The sequence below is a fragment of the Natrix helvetica genome (genome assembly GCF_964273705.1).
Source record: "Natrix helvetica genome assembly, chromosome: W".
In the NCBI taxonomy this organism is placed as follows: Eukaryota; Metazoa; Chordata; class Lepidosauria; order Squamata; family Natricidae; genus Natrix; species Natrix helvetica.
The window spans coordinates 61620500-61636572 of NC_138555.1; the positions used below are offsets into that span (position 1 = coordinate 61620500).

The 16073-nt window shown below is 38.1% G+C and overlaps 1 protein-coding gene across 1 annotated transcript in view; it reads left to right on the forward strand.

Moving 5' to 3' along the window:
* LOC309400797 (WD repeat-containing protein 48-like) overlaps positions 1–16073 on the forward strand; it is a 105666-nt gene that overhangs the window by 54865 nt on the left and 34728 nt on the right. The window contains exons 6-10 of the mRNA XM_081969484.1: positions 2433–2521; positions 4752–4853; positions 5404–5628; positions 7662–7736; positions 8114–8216. Coding sequence (XP_081825610.1) covers positions 2433–2521; positions 4752–4853; positions 5404–5628; positions 7662–7736; positions 8114–8216 — 594 coding nt within the window. The remainder of the gene's footprint in view (positions 1–2432; positions 2522–4751; positions 4854–5403; positions 5629–7661; positions 7737–8113; positions 8217–16073) is intronic.

Below are 16073 nucleotides of genomic sequence, written 5' to 3' on the forward strand. Positions count from 1 at the left end.
GGCTAAAAAGCCATTCACTATCGGTGAAGAATTGATCTTGCCCTCCACTAAAGACATTTGCCGTGAACTTCTAGGAGAGGCTGCTGTGGAAAAGATAGCACATGTGCCTTTGTCGGCTAGCACTGTGACTAGGCGCATTGAGGAAATAGCCAAAGACATTGAGACACAATTGTTGGAGAGGATTAATACATCACTGTGGTACGCACTCCAGGTTGACGAATCTACAGATATCGACAACAAGGCAATACTACTTGTTTATGTGCGATATCTATATCAGGAGGATGTGCATGAGGATTTCTTATGTGCACTATCTTTGCCAACCAACACCACAGGAGCAGAACAGTTCAAGTCACTGGATGGTTATATATCAGGACAACTAAAATGGTCCTTTTGTGTCGGCATACGCACAGACGGAGCTGCTGCCATGACCGGACGACTGTCTGGTTTAACTGCTCAGATTAAGGAGGTTGCACCTGAGAGTGAATCTACGCCTTGTATCATTCATAGGGAAATGCTGGCAAGCCGAAAAATGTCACCAGAATTTAACAGCATATTGATTGATGTCGTTAAATCTATTAACCACATCAAAGCACACACCCTTAACTCGTGCCTGTTTGAGCAGCTTTGTGAGGAGATGGACACAGAGCACAGATGCCTTCTCTTATACACAGAAATAAGATGGTTATCCAGAGGAAAATCGCTAACCAGAGTATTTGAATTACGAGAGCCATTGCAAAGATTTCTCTCAGAAAAGAAGTCACCGCTGGCAGCACATTTCAGTGACAAGGTATGGGTTGCAAAACTGGCTTACCTGTGTGACATATTCAGCCTGCTCAATGAACTCAATCTGTCCCTTCAGGGGAAAATGACAACTGTTTTCAAGTTGGCAGACAAAGTAGCTGCATTTAAAGCTAAACTGGAGTTGTGGGGACAGCGTGTGAACAGAGGCATTTTGGACATGTTTCAGACATTAGTGGGGATTTTAGGTGAGACTGAGCCTGAGCATTCATTCTCCCAGTTGGTGCACGTTCACCTGCCTTTGCTTTTAAAAGAGTTCGAGTGCTATTTCCCAACCACAAAAGACCCATGAACTGGTAAGGAATGGATCCGCGACCCATTTGTCAACAAACCAGGCGAATCTAGCATGTCTGTGCAAGATGATCAACTGCTGGAGATTGCAAATGTCGGCGGCCTTAAAACTACATTCGAGACAACAACTCTGCCGGTGTTCTGGATTAAAGTCATGGTGGAATACCCTGAGATTGCCACCACACCACTTAAATCCCTATTGCCATTTCCGACATCCTATCTGTGTGAAGCGGGGTTTTCTGCAGTGACAGCAACCAAAACAAAACAACGGAATAAACTGGACATAAGCAGCACACTTCGGGTGTCATTGTCTCCTATTACCCCCAGATGGAACCGTCTCGTTGCAAAGAAACAAGCTCAGGGTTCTCATTGATTTAGCGTTCTAGTGAGTTAAAATGTTAAATCACTTTATATTCATTTTTTGGTGTAACTATTTTATTTTGAAGACATGTTTAAATACAATTAAATTAAAATTGTTAAATCAAAACAATCTAAAATATAAACAATCAACGTCCCCCCCTCAGCGGGCAGCAGTAAAATTATCAAACGTTGACCAGTCCACGGCGATAAAAAGGTTGGGGACCACTGTTCTACAGTATGCAAAAAAGAAAGATTTTATGTGTTGTTTGTTTTGAAAATAAAACAATAAAAAAAATTATAAAACAAACAAACAAATGCATTGGGGAGAGGAGGGATGGGGCTTGTTCATTTAACATGATTCAATTAACGTTATGACCATAAAGGGCAGGCACCATTACAGTTGTAACTTGAAGACTGTCTGTATTAGATTGGCATCTTACATGTGTGATGTAAGTGGTGGGATGCTGCTGGTTTAACAACCGGTTCAGTGAGTGTGTGGCTAAAGCGCTTGTGCTTTCACTGAAAATGGAGCATTTAGAAGCTCAGCTGCTTACCTTCCAAGTCAGCAACGGTAAGTAGAACAGGGAGGGGGGGGATCAGGAAATAAAGGACAGGATAGGGCCATCTGATCGTCGGAGCTACCAGTTCACCTGAACCGGTCTGAACCGGCTGAATACCACCTCTGGATTTAAGACTGGAATTCTACAGGTTTGAGTAATTATATAAGTGCAGCACTACCACATTCTAACATACATTGGAATTTTTCTACCCAAAAGAATACCTTGCAATTGAAATACAATGAAGAGCATTATTAAAGAATCCCCTCTGTAGACAGTTTCTAAATCCTTAAGTGTTCTAAAATTTGTATATAGGTGCAAGCTGCTATATATTTTTTGCTATTCGTTGTTTCAAGTTTGCTTTTTTTTCCTCCCAACATCCTGAAGTGCTTTCTCTCAAATAATGTTGTATTTTGTGTCCATTAGCTTCTTCCCTTAGCGGAAACAAAGACTCAATTTACAGTCTTGCTATGAATCAGATGGGAACAGTAATTGTATCCGGGTCCACTGAAAAGGTAAGCATAATATAGACAGCCCTACAGGATGAAATGAGTTGCTGAAATGATTGCTAATGGAGTTTGTATATAGCTATGAAACAAATTCAGGAGCTCTACTTTCCAGTAGAGAGAAAAATTGTCAGTCTGTATGGTAGAGGTGTGCAGTTGTGGGATCTTTTGAGAAGCTGTTTCCTTTGGACTTCCTTGAATACATTCTCTTTCCATTTTTGGCTAGCAGCTAAATTCACTGAGTTAATGAGATAAATTATAAGGAACTCTCCACAGACATGCACACGTGTGATACCAGAAAAAGAACCCATAAAGGAACAGATAATTTCAATATAAGGATTTCAACTTTATAGTTTCAGAGTGGTGGTGGCAAGATTTTAAACTATATTCCTTAAATTAACTTACATTTAGGTAATTTCTGATCAAATAATCCTGTTCCTGCCACATCCATGCTGTGGAAGGATTGCATTTGACTCAGTCAAATAGATCATTGATCTGGAAGTTTTAATTGGAACCACAATTATAATGAAAGAGGGTATCCTATCTACCAGTGTTACTGCTTTTCTTCTGCATGACTTGCAACAATGTAAGATGGTAAGATGGTAACTCAACAGTAGAACAGAGTATTTTATATGGTGAGGGCCTCAGCTCAGTTTCTAGGATTTGCAGATAGAGCTGGGGGAAAATGTTTATAGCAGTGTTTCCCAACCTCAGCAACTTTAAGATGTGTGGACTTCACCTCCCAGAATTCCCCAGCTGGTTGGGAAAATCTGGGAGCTGAAGTCCACACACATTAAAGTTGCTGAGATTGGGAAACACTAGTCCTGGGATGGCGAACCTATGGCACGCGTGCCACAGGTGGCACGTGGAGCCATTTGTCAGGGCATGCGAGGCGTTGCCCTGTCAGCTGGCCAGCGTGCATATGTACGCTGGCCAGCTGACTTCAGCCTTTTTTAAGGCCATTTTTCTCCCTCCCCAGGCTCCAGAGGCTTTCTAGAAGCCTGGAGAGGGCAAAAACAGCCTCCCCTACCACCCCGAAGGCCCTGCGGAGGCTTCAGGAGCTTCCCTGAAGCCTCCGGAGTGCACAAAACCGGCCCTACGGGCAAACCGGAGGTTCAGGAACGGACTTTCGGTTTGCTCGTAGGGTCATTTTTTGTCCTCCGGAGCCTTCAGGGAAGCCTCCGGAAGGCCCCTGAAGGCTCAGAAGGACTAAAACTGGCCCTACAAGAAAACCGGAAGTCTATTCCCAAACTCCGGTTTGCCCATAGGGCTGTCTTTTTGTGCTCCGAAGGCTTCAGGGAAGCTCCTGAAGCCTCCGGAGGGCCTCCAGTGGGGCCGGGGGAGGCTGTTTTCGCCCTCCCCAGGGTCCTATAAAGCCTCTGGAGCCTGGGGAGGGCAAAAAAAACATGCAAAAAATGGGGGGGAGCGCTGGTCATGAGCGCATGTGCGCTGGGGGTCTCGCATTGCATTATGGGTGTGGCATGCCTGCGTGCGATCCCCCCGCGCTCCCCCCCCTTTTGGCACGTGAGCCAAAAAAGGTTCACCATCACTGCACTAGTCTAATCATTTGACTTCGTATGGTACAGTTTCATAACTTTTTATATGTAAAAAAATAAAGGTTATTGTAGAATCTGTGTCCTTTGTAAATTCTTGCTTTCTCCCTACCAATCTCCCCACCAAACAGGGCAGTGTTATACTGATATATATGTGGGCAATTTAGTTGGGTGAGGATGATGTATAGATATATAAAAGGACAGTAAAGAACCATTTACTTAAAAACCCAGAACATTTAATGGTTTTGAAATAGGTAGCATCTCATAGTGTTAATATGAATGTCTGTGGAGATTCTCAGTCATCCAGGTCATGGTTATCCCAAAGGTGCTTTCTTTCAAAAGGCAACTGGACTTTCTTGTTTTGCTAGAAGATATTTCACTTCTCATACAAGAAGCTTCTTCAGTTCTGACTGAATGGTGGAGAATGAAAGAATTTATATTGCTTGCAGTAATGTGGTCTTTCTGAGAGTTGTTGAGGTCACTTGGAGGTTTATCTGTGCCCTCAGGGTCACCTGAACCTTGTAGTCTGCATTTTTTTTTCCTTTTTCTGGAAATCCTTTCATACTCCTGCACTCTTGCATTAATGTGAATGGCTTTTGAAAAACTAATTTGAAGCAAAATAAGAATATATGAGCTTAATGCCTTTACTTCAGAAATGCTACCAGTTTCTAATTTTTTTCTAATAGGTTTTAAGGGTATGGGACCCAAGAACCTGTGCAAAACTTATGAAACTCAAGGGACACACGGACAATGTTAAAGCTTTGCTATTGAACAGAGATGGTACACAGGTATGTTTTTAATACACTTCCATAGGTTTTTTGGCTGCCATGTTGTAATATTTTCTCCATCGAATTAGGGCTACTTCAGTAACATAGTTCCAGTTTCTTAAATAAAAATTACATTTCAATACGCCATATATCTTAAACCTTACTCTATGAATTTCCTGAATTGAATTTAGTATTTAACACTTGCAGCATGCATATGAGTATTTTTTACAGAATCAATAAACAGAACTGGTACATCAAGTGTCAAGCATGTATGGGTCAAGCACAAATGAGTATTTTCATTTGAATGACAAAAGTGATACACTAAATGTAGCTTTGTTTCTAAACCTTGGCAGCTTTAAGATGTGTGAACATCAACTCCCAGAATTCTCCTATGCTGGCTGGAGAATTCTGGGAGTTGAAGTCCACACATCTTAAAGTTGCCAAAGTTGAGAAACCGTTGAAATACCTGCAAAGACTGCTGTTGCATTTTTTTAGTCAAAATATTGTTTTTGTCAATGGCTTTGTGTTTATAATTGGATCCTGTAACAGTTTTTAACTCTCATTCTTATAGTGTCTGTCTGGCAGTTCTGATGGAACTATCCGACTCTGGTCACTTGGTCAGCAGAGATGTATAGCTACATACAGAGTCCATGATGAAGGTGTATGGGCACTTCAGGTCAATGAAGCTTTCACTCATGTTTATTCAGGTGGAAGAGACAAAAAGATATATTGTACAGATTTACGAAACCCTGATATCCGTGTGCTTATTTGTGAAGAAAAGGCACCAGTTCTTAAGGTAATATTTTTTAAAATCTTGTTGAAGCTTAGGGAATTGGCTATTGTTTCATTCATTGGCATGCTTTTACCTGTCTTGATGATTGCTGGAGAAATTCATAATATAATTTCACCCTCCTCACTGTTGAATCTAGGTTGTATCTGCATTCACTTATATGTGGCCTTTCTATTAATGAAACAAATCCCAATTTTTAAAGGATTACCAGTATAGACAAGTGACTATTCTCCCTTTGATGCTGGAAATACAGGTGAAACTCGAAAAATTAGAATATTGTGCAAAAGTTCATTTATTTCAGTAATGCAACTTAAAAGGTGAAACTAATATATGAGATAGACTCATTACATGCAAAGCAAGATAGTTCAAGCCGTGATTTGTCATAATTGTGATGATTATGGCTTACAGCTCATGAAAACCCCAAATCCACAATCTCAGAAAATTAGAATATTACATGCAATCAATAAAACAAGGATTGTACATAGAACAATATCAGACCTCTGAAAAGTATAAGCATGCATATGTACTCAGTACTTGGTTTGGGCCCCTTTTGCAGCAATTACTGCCTCAGTGCGGCGTGGCATGGAAGCTATCAGCCTGTGGCACTGCTGAGGTGTTATGGAAGACCAGGATGCTTCAATAGCGGCCTTCAGCTCTTCTGCATTGTTCGGTCTCATGTCTCTCATCTTTCTCTTGGCAATGCCCCATAGGTTCTCTATGGGGTTCAGGTCAGGTGAGTTTGCTGGCCAATCAAGCACAGTAATCCCACGGTCATTGAACCAGGTTTTGGTGCTTTTGGCAGTGTGGGCAGGTGCCAAGTCCTGCTGGAAAATGAAGTCAGCGTCCCCATAAAGCCCGTCTGCGGAAGGAAGCATGAAGTGCTCCAAAATCTCCTGGTAGATGGCTGTGTTGACCCTGTAGTTAATGAAGCACAGTGGACCAACACCAGCAGATGACATGGTTCCCCAAATCAACACAGACTGTGGAAACTTCACACTGGATTTCAAGCATCTTGCAGTGTGTGCCTCTCCATTCTTCCTCCATACTCTGGGTCCTTGGTTTCCAAATGAGATGCAAAAGTTGCTGTCATCAGAAAAGAGGACTTTGGACCACTGAGCAACAGACCATGTCTGTTTTTCTTTAGCCCAGGTAAGACGCTTCTGACATTGTTTGTTGTTCAGGAGCGGCTTGACAAGAGGAATACGACATTTGAAGCCCATGTCCAGGATCCGTCTGTGTGTGGTGGCTGTTGATGCACTGACTCCAGCCTCAGTCCACTCCTTGTGAAAGTCCCTAACACTTTTGAATGGCCTTTTCCTGAGAATCCTCTCCAGGCTGCGGTCATCCCTGCTGCTTGTGCACCTTTTTCTTCCACACTTTTCCCTTCCACATAACTTTCTATTCATGTGCTTTTATACAGCGCTTTGGGAACATCCAACTTCTTTTGCAATTACCTTTTGCATTACTGAAATAAATGATTTTTTGCACGATATTCTAATTTTTCAATTTTCACCTGAATGTGACATTTGTTGATTTCTCCTTCTTGCCACATAAGTCCCTTCTTCAGGATTTTGCATGTTTTTAATATAATACATCTTGGATCTTTCTCGCAGCAGAGAGAACAAAACATTTTGTAGCATTTGACCGAGATTGGAAGATAGCTGTTATCACAAAGTCATAGATTAATTGGATGAAAGAAATCCAGGGAATAACCGGGGCTTTAGGCTATGAAAACAGGTCCTGCAAGAAGGTAATGACAAATTAGTCCATATTGTTGCCGCAAATACTACATGGATATGCCCAAGTAGGCAGCATAAGTCAGGTTCAGCTTGGATAATCTTTATGTTTTAGCATATTGTTTCCCTGTGGTACGTAAGGAGGAAGAATTTCCTGTGAAAAGAACATAAAGCTAAGTCCCAGGCTTCTCTGTCTTCTGAAGAAGTTTTAAATCTGCATTGGATTTTTTGTGCATCCTATTTGAAGGAAATGCTCTTGATAAGTGTTCCATTTTAAGATTTTGATTTTTCTTTCTCATTTAGATGGAACTTGATCGATCAGCTGATCCTCCTCCAGCACTGTGGGTTGCAACAACAAAGTCTTCTGTGAATAAATGGGTGTGAAGTGTATTGCATTAATGTTTTATATATATATATATGCTGGTTTTGTTGTATTCGGGTCTTCTCCCGTGTAGGATTGAGATTGTCTTTGCAACGTTTATATATAAATTTACTTCTTGATTTGTCACATAGTCCTATGGCAGAATGCTTTTTGAATAGTTATAGGGTAAAAATATTTAGTGAGTTAGGATTGCTAATAATTGGGTTCCTTTTCATAGGATTTAATTCATAGGGTTTATTTAAGAGGCTGATTGGCCTGTCCCGGATAAATTAAATTCCTTTTAGAAATGAAAAAAAAAATAGAAATATATCCTCATACTGGATAATTTACTTAAATTATCCCCTGGTCTATTTCACCCCATTTTCTTTTTTAGACTTTGAAAGGAATTCAGAACCTTAGAGTATCAGGTGATTATGACAATGACTGTTCCAACCCCATCACACCCCTGTGTACACAACCGGATCAAGTTATCAAAGGTGAGATGATTAACTGGAACTTTTTTCAAACTGTTAATTTAGACCTGGCAGTGATACAGATAAATCATATATACAGAATACAGAATAACAGAGTTGGAAGGGACCTTGGAGGTCTTCTAGTCCAACCCCCTGCCTAGGCAGGAAACCCTACACCACTTCAGACAAATGGTTATCCAATATCTTCTTAAAAACTTCCACTGTTGGAGCATTCACAACTTCTGTAGGCAAGTCATTCCACTGATTAATTGTTCTAACTGTCAGGACATTTCTCCTCAGTTCTAGGTTGCTTCTCTCCTTGATTAGTTCCCACCCATTGCTTCTTGTCCTGCCCTCAGGTGCTTTGGAGAATAGCTTGACTATGATGCAAAATTAGTATCATTTTGGGCACTGTGATGTCCTATGTCCTTAGTTGTGTAAAATCATGGTTGGGTGTAGAGGAGTATGGAGATGGCCTTGAAGAATGAATTCAACAGCTGTTAAGTAAACATTTTGAGCCCCAGAAGGGAAGGAGTAAGAAAGTACCTCAAGCCCCACCTTGACTCTCTTTGGTATAATGGAGGGAGAGAGAATCTCAGGCTTTCAAGAGTCTTTTATTATATTCTACAGCAATAAAGAGGCGTTCAGTAGTCTGTGTGGAATCTGTTTTCTTTTCTTTTTTTTGAAACTTTTTTTTATTTAATTAAACAAAAACACACAAAAAAATCATTCTTCATTACATCTTGTAGAAAGCATGTCGATTGGTTACAAATAGATTTCGTGCGTTACTACCACAATCATTCTTTATACATTCTTCATACTTTGGATTTACATTTTAAATCGAAAATTTTTATGTATTTTGCCATCAATGTACCATGATTCTCATTTAGTTATAATTATTTAAACGTGCTGAAATCATTTGTATTTAAAGACACAACCACCTACTGGCATTCTTTAGCTATTCCTATTAACCCCCAATAATTACCCTTTTATAGCATAAATATCATTAAACATTATCCATTAACATTTCCTTATTATTATTGTAGTTATCTAAAGAAAAAAATAAAAAATATTTTTAACCATTTATATCACATCTCCTCTCCTCCGACTCAAGAAAAATTACATCTTTATAATAAAATATAAACAAAAGTTTGTTAGTAAAGTTTATAAGTACCCAAGAAAAATTACATCTTTATAACAAAATCTAAGCAAAAATGTATTAGTAAAATTGATAAATCTTTTTCCCAGGTCTCGATTTACAATTTATATCCAATTTGTTTTTACTAATTAAGATTATTATTTCATTATTATCATAATGAGTTATTAATTAACAAATAAACATTTTAAAGAAAACATTCTAAAAGTGTCTACAAAATTCTACTCATTAATCACCAAAGGTTAGCTAAATTTTGAATTATCAACCTTCATTATCAACCTGTGTCTTTCCAGTAGGAAAACAATCTTATCTCTTTAGTCAGTTGTTGTGTCAATTCTCTTATGAACTTCTTTATAAAGTTTTTAAGAACTTCTCTCCGCACTTTTTAAAGATCTCTCATATAGTCTCGTTGCCCTTGAACTGGTATTAAATTAACATATCTTTGATTATCAAATGTCTTTCTAAAACTGTTTCTCTTCTTACTTCCATCATCAAGTCTATATCTTGACAGGAGGGGTAGAGCTCCAAATCATCAAGTATATAATAATAATCAGGTTCATTTTTCCATGTTCCCTTCTTTCCACTTTCACTCATAGGTGCTCCATTATTAGGTTCATCTGTTACCTTATCTTTATCTTCTATGTCTTCACTCTCTTCTTTAATTTTTGAGGCTCCAGTCCCTTCATGTTTTATTGTGCCAAACAATAGCCTATCCAACTTCTTATCAAATCTCTCAAATCTTTCCAATATATTTAAAATTCCATCCAAAAAATCCTGGTAACTTAGGGTTTCTTCTTATGTATATAAATACATATTTCCCAGAAGAAAAGAAAAAGTTTAAAATCCACTGCCACTCTCGCCTTCAATGTCTCTTTTATATATGAAAATATTTTTGTTTTAGATTTGCTTAAACATAAGATTCTTTTAGTTTTTCAAAAAGGTGAGGGTTCTATCTTTTCTTTTCTTTCCCTTCCCTTGTCCAAAATATTCCACAAAGACACCTGCAAGAAAACAGTTCGTGTCCTTGAGCCGGTATCAGTCTCTACAGACAAGCTGCAAACCCTCTAAGTTACCACATCAACAGAATCCAAGAAAATCGAGCAAAGGATACATTGTTTCAAAAAAAACCCCAAGTTCTGGCTTCCGAATGGCAGATTCAACTTTCTCTTATTCGTATCAAACTTATGGAAAACAAAAATCTCTAAGTGTCTTTAATAAAATTTAATAAACAGTAAGAGGAAGGATTATTAAAGTAAAAAAAAACGTTTTAAATCAACCAAAAAATAAAGTAGCAAGGAATAGGAGAAAAAATCAATTCATTCACTTAAGAGGAGAAACGGGAAGCATTCCAATCACTTCAATCCACAAAACGCTGTTACATAGAAAAAGAGAAAAAAAAACTTTCTAAGGCAGTCCAATAAAGATAAATTTTGCGGCTTTATTCTTTTGCTTAAGGGACTAATTTATCTTTAAAAAAAAAATTCTTTGGGCAATCATTCTCAAAGAAAAAATTTCACCAGATGGACTCACTTTCACTGCCTTCTTCTGGAGCAGTCTCCGACTTTGTCAGCCTGGGGGCTGTTCGTTTACCGCCGGCTTGGAGAACTTCCCTTGGGTCGATCAGGGACTTTGCGGTGTCCCTGAGACCAGCAAGGATTTGTCTCCCTGTCACCGTCTCTTCGGGACGATTTAGGTCCATATGGACCGTGCAGCAGGTAAAAGAATCAACGGCAGTCTCGGACTTTCGAGACCGCACGTTGTGTCGTCATGACGTCTGGCTCTCGTCTCTGTGGAATCTGTTTTCTAACCTGGCCTGTTTTGATGGGTTGACAATGAGACTAAATAAAAAATAGTTGGCAAAATAAAGATCCTCCATTCCATAGCTCTTTGAGATAATCACTTGCAAGTTTTAGCCATATTTTTTTTGTAATATATTTTTTATTATTTTTTTAAACTATACATTTATATTGTGTGTGAACAGAGTTGGTTCTAGGTATCATTCATAATGCAATTCACCATAACAATATTAGTAATCTCTATCACATTTCCCAAATTTAAGTAATCCTTATTATATTGTTCAAACATATATATTCAAAAAATGCCTAACAACTCATCTTTATCTCTACCTTCATCTATATGTTTCTTGTTCTTTCTTTTTTAAATTATTTTTTTATTTTTTTATTTTCGTAACACATAACCACATGTATACTGTTACATAACCAACATTATTTTATATTATTAAGTCTTAACAACAATTCGTCTTACCATCAACTCCCACAAAACAATTATTGGTTCCTCTGCTCTCCATACACCATATTACCCTGTCCATCACTTTCTTCTCCTGCTCTCCTCCTCCTCCCTACCTCGTTTCTACCTTCTGTCATTCATCTCTACTTCCCCTTCCTCTCTTCTTCTCCTCTCTCCCCTTTCCACTCCTTCTTTCTCTCCTCCTGTTGCCCCCTACCCTCTCTCCTATCCCTCTCTTCTTCCCTTACCTCTCCCCTCTCTTCCACACTCTCCCTCTTATCCTCTGAGCAAGCTCCATTTTATGTTGATGATATTTATAATTTCATATCAATAAATGTCTTTAATTTTAACATCTTTTTTTAAGCAATGAAGAAAAAAAGTATACGTATATAGCAATTATATTTTTAAACCGCCCCCCCCCCCCCAACTTATTTTAGTCCGGAGTGTGGACCTGATTACAATTCCCAGCTATTCTCATTATAATATTGTACAGGTAAAATTCAAAAAATTAGAATATCATGCAAGAGTTCATTTATTCCAGTAATGCAACTTAAAGGTGAAACTAATATATGAGATAGACTCATTACATGCAAAGCAAGATAGGTCAAGCCATGATTTGTCATAATTTTGATGATTATGGCTTACAGCTATATGAAAACCCCAAATCCACAATCTCAGAAAATTAGAATATTGTGAAAAGGTGCAATATTCTAGGCTCAAAGTGTCCCACTCTAATCAGCTAATTAAGCCATAACACCTGCAAAGGGTTCCTGAGCCTTTAAATGGTCTCTCAGTCTGGTTCAGTAGGAATCACAATCATGGGAAAGACTGCTGACCTGACAGTTGTGCAGAAAACCATCATTGACACCCTCCATAAGGAGGGAAAGCCTCAAAAGGTAATTGCAAAAGAAGTTGGATGTTCCCAAAGCGCTGTATCAAAGCACATTAATAGAAAATTATGTGGAAGGGAAAAGTGTGGAAGAAAAAGGTGCACAAGCAGCAGGGATGACCGCCGCCTGGAGAGGATTCTCAGGAAAAGGCCATTCAAAAGTGTTGGGGACTTTCACAAGGAGTGGACTGAGGCTGGAGTCAGTGCATCAAGAGCCACCACACACAGAGGGGAAGGGCTAGCTGCCAGGACGAATGGCTGCTTGAACGGAGAGCTCCATGAAGAGCAGCTGGATCTGGCATCCGGAGGGGTTTCTGGAAAGACTTGTAAACCGAAGATTTCCTGTAGGGAAGACTGAAGAGAAGGTTGGTTTGGCACGAACATAGGATGGCAGTTCATGGTCTGTGCTTGAAATTTCCTTCATAACCCCGGGTGTGGAAGAGGGCGATCTGTAAAGGCCGTCCCAGAGTGCTGACAGCAGTTCAAAGTAAGCGAGGATTTATTACAGAGAAGCTGCAGGAGTCACGAGTGGCTTAACAGATTCCTGATCTTGGTGGAAGGTATTTTTATTCCAAAACAGCTCAAGAAATTAAGGGGCTCAAAGAAGGAGTGGGGTGGTTGTTGTTTTTTCTATCCCCCCCTTTATAGCGGCGAGAGGAATACGCTGAGGGAAGGCTGGAGACTTTTTTCTTTTCTTCTCTGAACTGTCTGAGGAGCTGAATTTAAACTTAATTAGTTAACACAACAAACGCCAGCTGTAAATAACTCTGATTACATGGATGCCTTCAGGGGGAAATGAGTTAACTATTGAAGGTTTGAAGAAAAAAAGCTGACTCATGGCAGTGCATTTTGTCAAGTCTAACAAGTGTATCTTGTTAGTCTGTATCTGATTAGCTTGTGGAAGAGTGACATCTACTGGCGAAATCTGGAATCCCCCCCCCCCCCCCCCCAATGGTATACCTTAAGAGAAAACAGAACTTTTGGTGACTATACCCCTTGGATAACAAGAGACCTGACTATTGAATAACATTGATGTTAATCTTTGGACATTACTAAAAGAAACAATCGGAGAGAGAGAGAGAAGATTTACCGGACCAAGGGGACTCAGAATATTTATATAATTACTTAATTCAGGAGGGTCATATGTAAGGTTGAATTTAAAGACTAGGAATTAATGTTATAATACTACTATGAAAGGGATATATTGTTATTGTCATTGGTATTGTTATTAATATAAGATTATTAATTCCACCATTTTTTATATTATTGGCATTAGCATTGATTAATTAAGGAGATGGTTTGATTACAATATAATCAATAACTATAAGGAATTGGAGAACGAGCCAGACGTCGCAACGACACAACGTGCGGTCTCGATAGTCCGAGACCGCCGTTGATTCTTTTACCAGTTGCACGGTCCGTATGGACCTAAACTGTCCCAGAGAGATGGTGACAGGGAGACAAATCCTTGCTGGTCTCAGGGACACCGCAAAGTCCCTGACTGACCCAAGGGAATTTTTTTTAAAAGATAAATTAGTCCTTTAAGCAAAAGAATAAAGCGGCGAAATTTATCTTTATTGGACTGCCTTAGAAAGTTTTTTTCCCCTCTTCTATGTAACAGCGTTTTGTGGATTGAAGTGATTGGAATGCTTCCCGTTTCTCCTCTTAAGTGAATGAATTGATTTTTTCTCCTACTCTGTGCTACCTTTTTTTTTTTTTTTTGGTTGATCTAAAACTTTTTTTACTTTAACAATCCTTCCTCTTACTGTTTATTAAATTTTATTAAAGACACTTAGAGATTTTTGTTTTCCTTAAGTTTGATACGAACAAGAGAAAGTTGAATCTGCCATTCGGAAGCCAGAACTTGGTTTTTTTCTCTTTTTGAAACAAAGTATCCTTTGCTCTATTTTCTCTGAGTTTGTTGACATTGTAACTAGAGGGTTTGCAGCTTGTCTGTAGAGACTGATACCGGCTCAAGGACACGAACTGTTTTCTTGCAGGTGTCTTTGTGGAATATTTTGGACAAGGGAAGGGAAAGAAAAGAAAAGATAGAACCCTCTTTTTTTTTCTTGAAAAAATTAAGAGGATCTTATGTTTAAGCAAATTTAAAACAAAAATATTTTTATACATAAAAGAGATATTGAAGACGAGAGTGGCAGTGGATTTTAAACTTTTTCTTTTCTTCTGGGAAACATGCATTCATATACAGATGAAGAAACCCTCAGCTACCAGGATTTTTTGGATGGAATTCTCAAGATATTGGAAGGATTTGAGAGGTTTGATAAGAAGTTAGATAGATTATTGTCTGGCTCAATAAAAGATGAAGGGACTGGAGCCTCAAAAATTAAAGAAGAGAGTGAAGAAATAGAAGATAAAGACAAGATAACAGATGAACCTAATAATGGAGCATCTATGAGTGAAAGTGGAAAGGAGGGAACATGGAAAAGTGAATCTGATTATTATTACATACTTAAAGATCTGGAGCTCTACCCCCCACCCCCCCGTCAAGATATGGATTTGATGATGGAATTAAGAAGAGAAACAGCTTGAGAAAGACATCTAATAATTAAAGACATGCCAATTTTAATACCAATTCAAGGGCAACAAGACTATATGAGAGATCTTTCAAGCAAAAAAGTGTGGAGAGACGTTTTTAAAAACTTTATAAAGAAGTTTATAAGAGAATTGACACAACAACTGGCTAAAGAGATGAGACAGTTTTGTTCCTGGAAAGACACAGGCCGATGATGAAGGTTGATAACTCAAAACTTTGTTAACCTTTGGTGATTAATAAGTAGGATTTCTTAGACACTTTTAGAATGTTTTCTTTAAAATGTTTTTTTGTTAATTAATAACTCATTATGATAATAATAATGAAGTAATAATCTCAATTAGTAAAAATAATTTGGATCTAAACTGTAAATTGCGACCTGGGGAAAAGATTTATCAATTTCACTAATATATTTTTGTTTAGATTTTATTATAAAGATGTAATTTTTCTTGTGCACTTATAAACTTTACTAACAAACCTTTGTTTAGACTTTATTATAAAGATGTAATTTTTCTTGGGTCAGAGGGGAGGAGATGTGATATAAATGACAAAAAAAAATTCTTCTTTTTTTCTTTAGATAACTATAATAACAATAAGAAAATGTTAATGGATAATGTTTAATAATTTTTATATATTTTTATGCTTTGGCATTGGTAAAAGCAATTAGATATAAGCCTTAGATAGTGAGTTGGGAAAAAAAAGGGAATATGCTAGAAAAGGGTAATTATTGGAGGTTTATAGGAGTAGCTAATGAATGCCAGTAGATGGTTGTGTCTTCAAGTGCAAATGATTCTAGATAAAAACATATTTAAATAATTATAGCTAAATGAGAATGATGGTATATTAATGGTAAAATACATAAAGATCTTCGATTTTAAAATGTAAATTAAAAATATGAAGGATGTATAGTAACGCACGGAATTCATTTGTAACCAACGACATGCTTTCTACAAGATGTAATGAATGGGGTTTTTTTGTATTTTTTTTTAATTAAAACAAAAAAAATTCTTTAAAAAAATAACTATAAGGAATTTACTC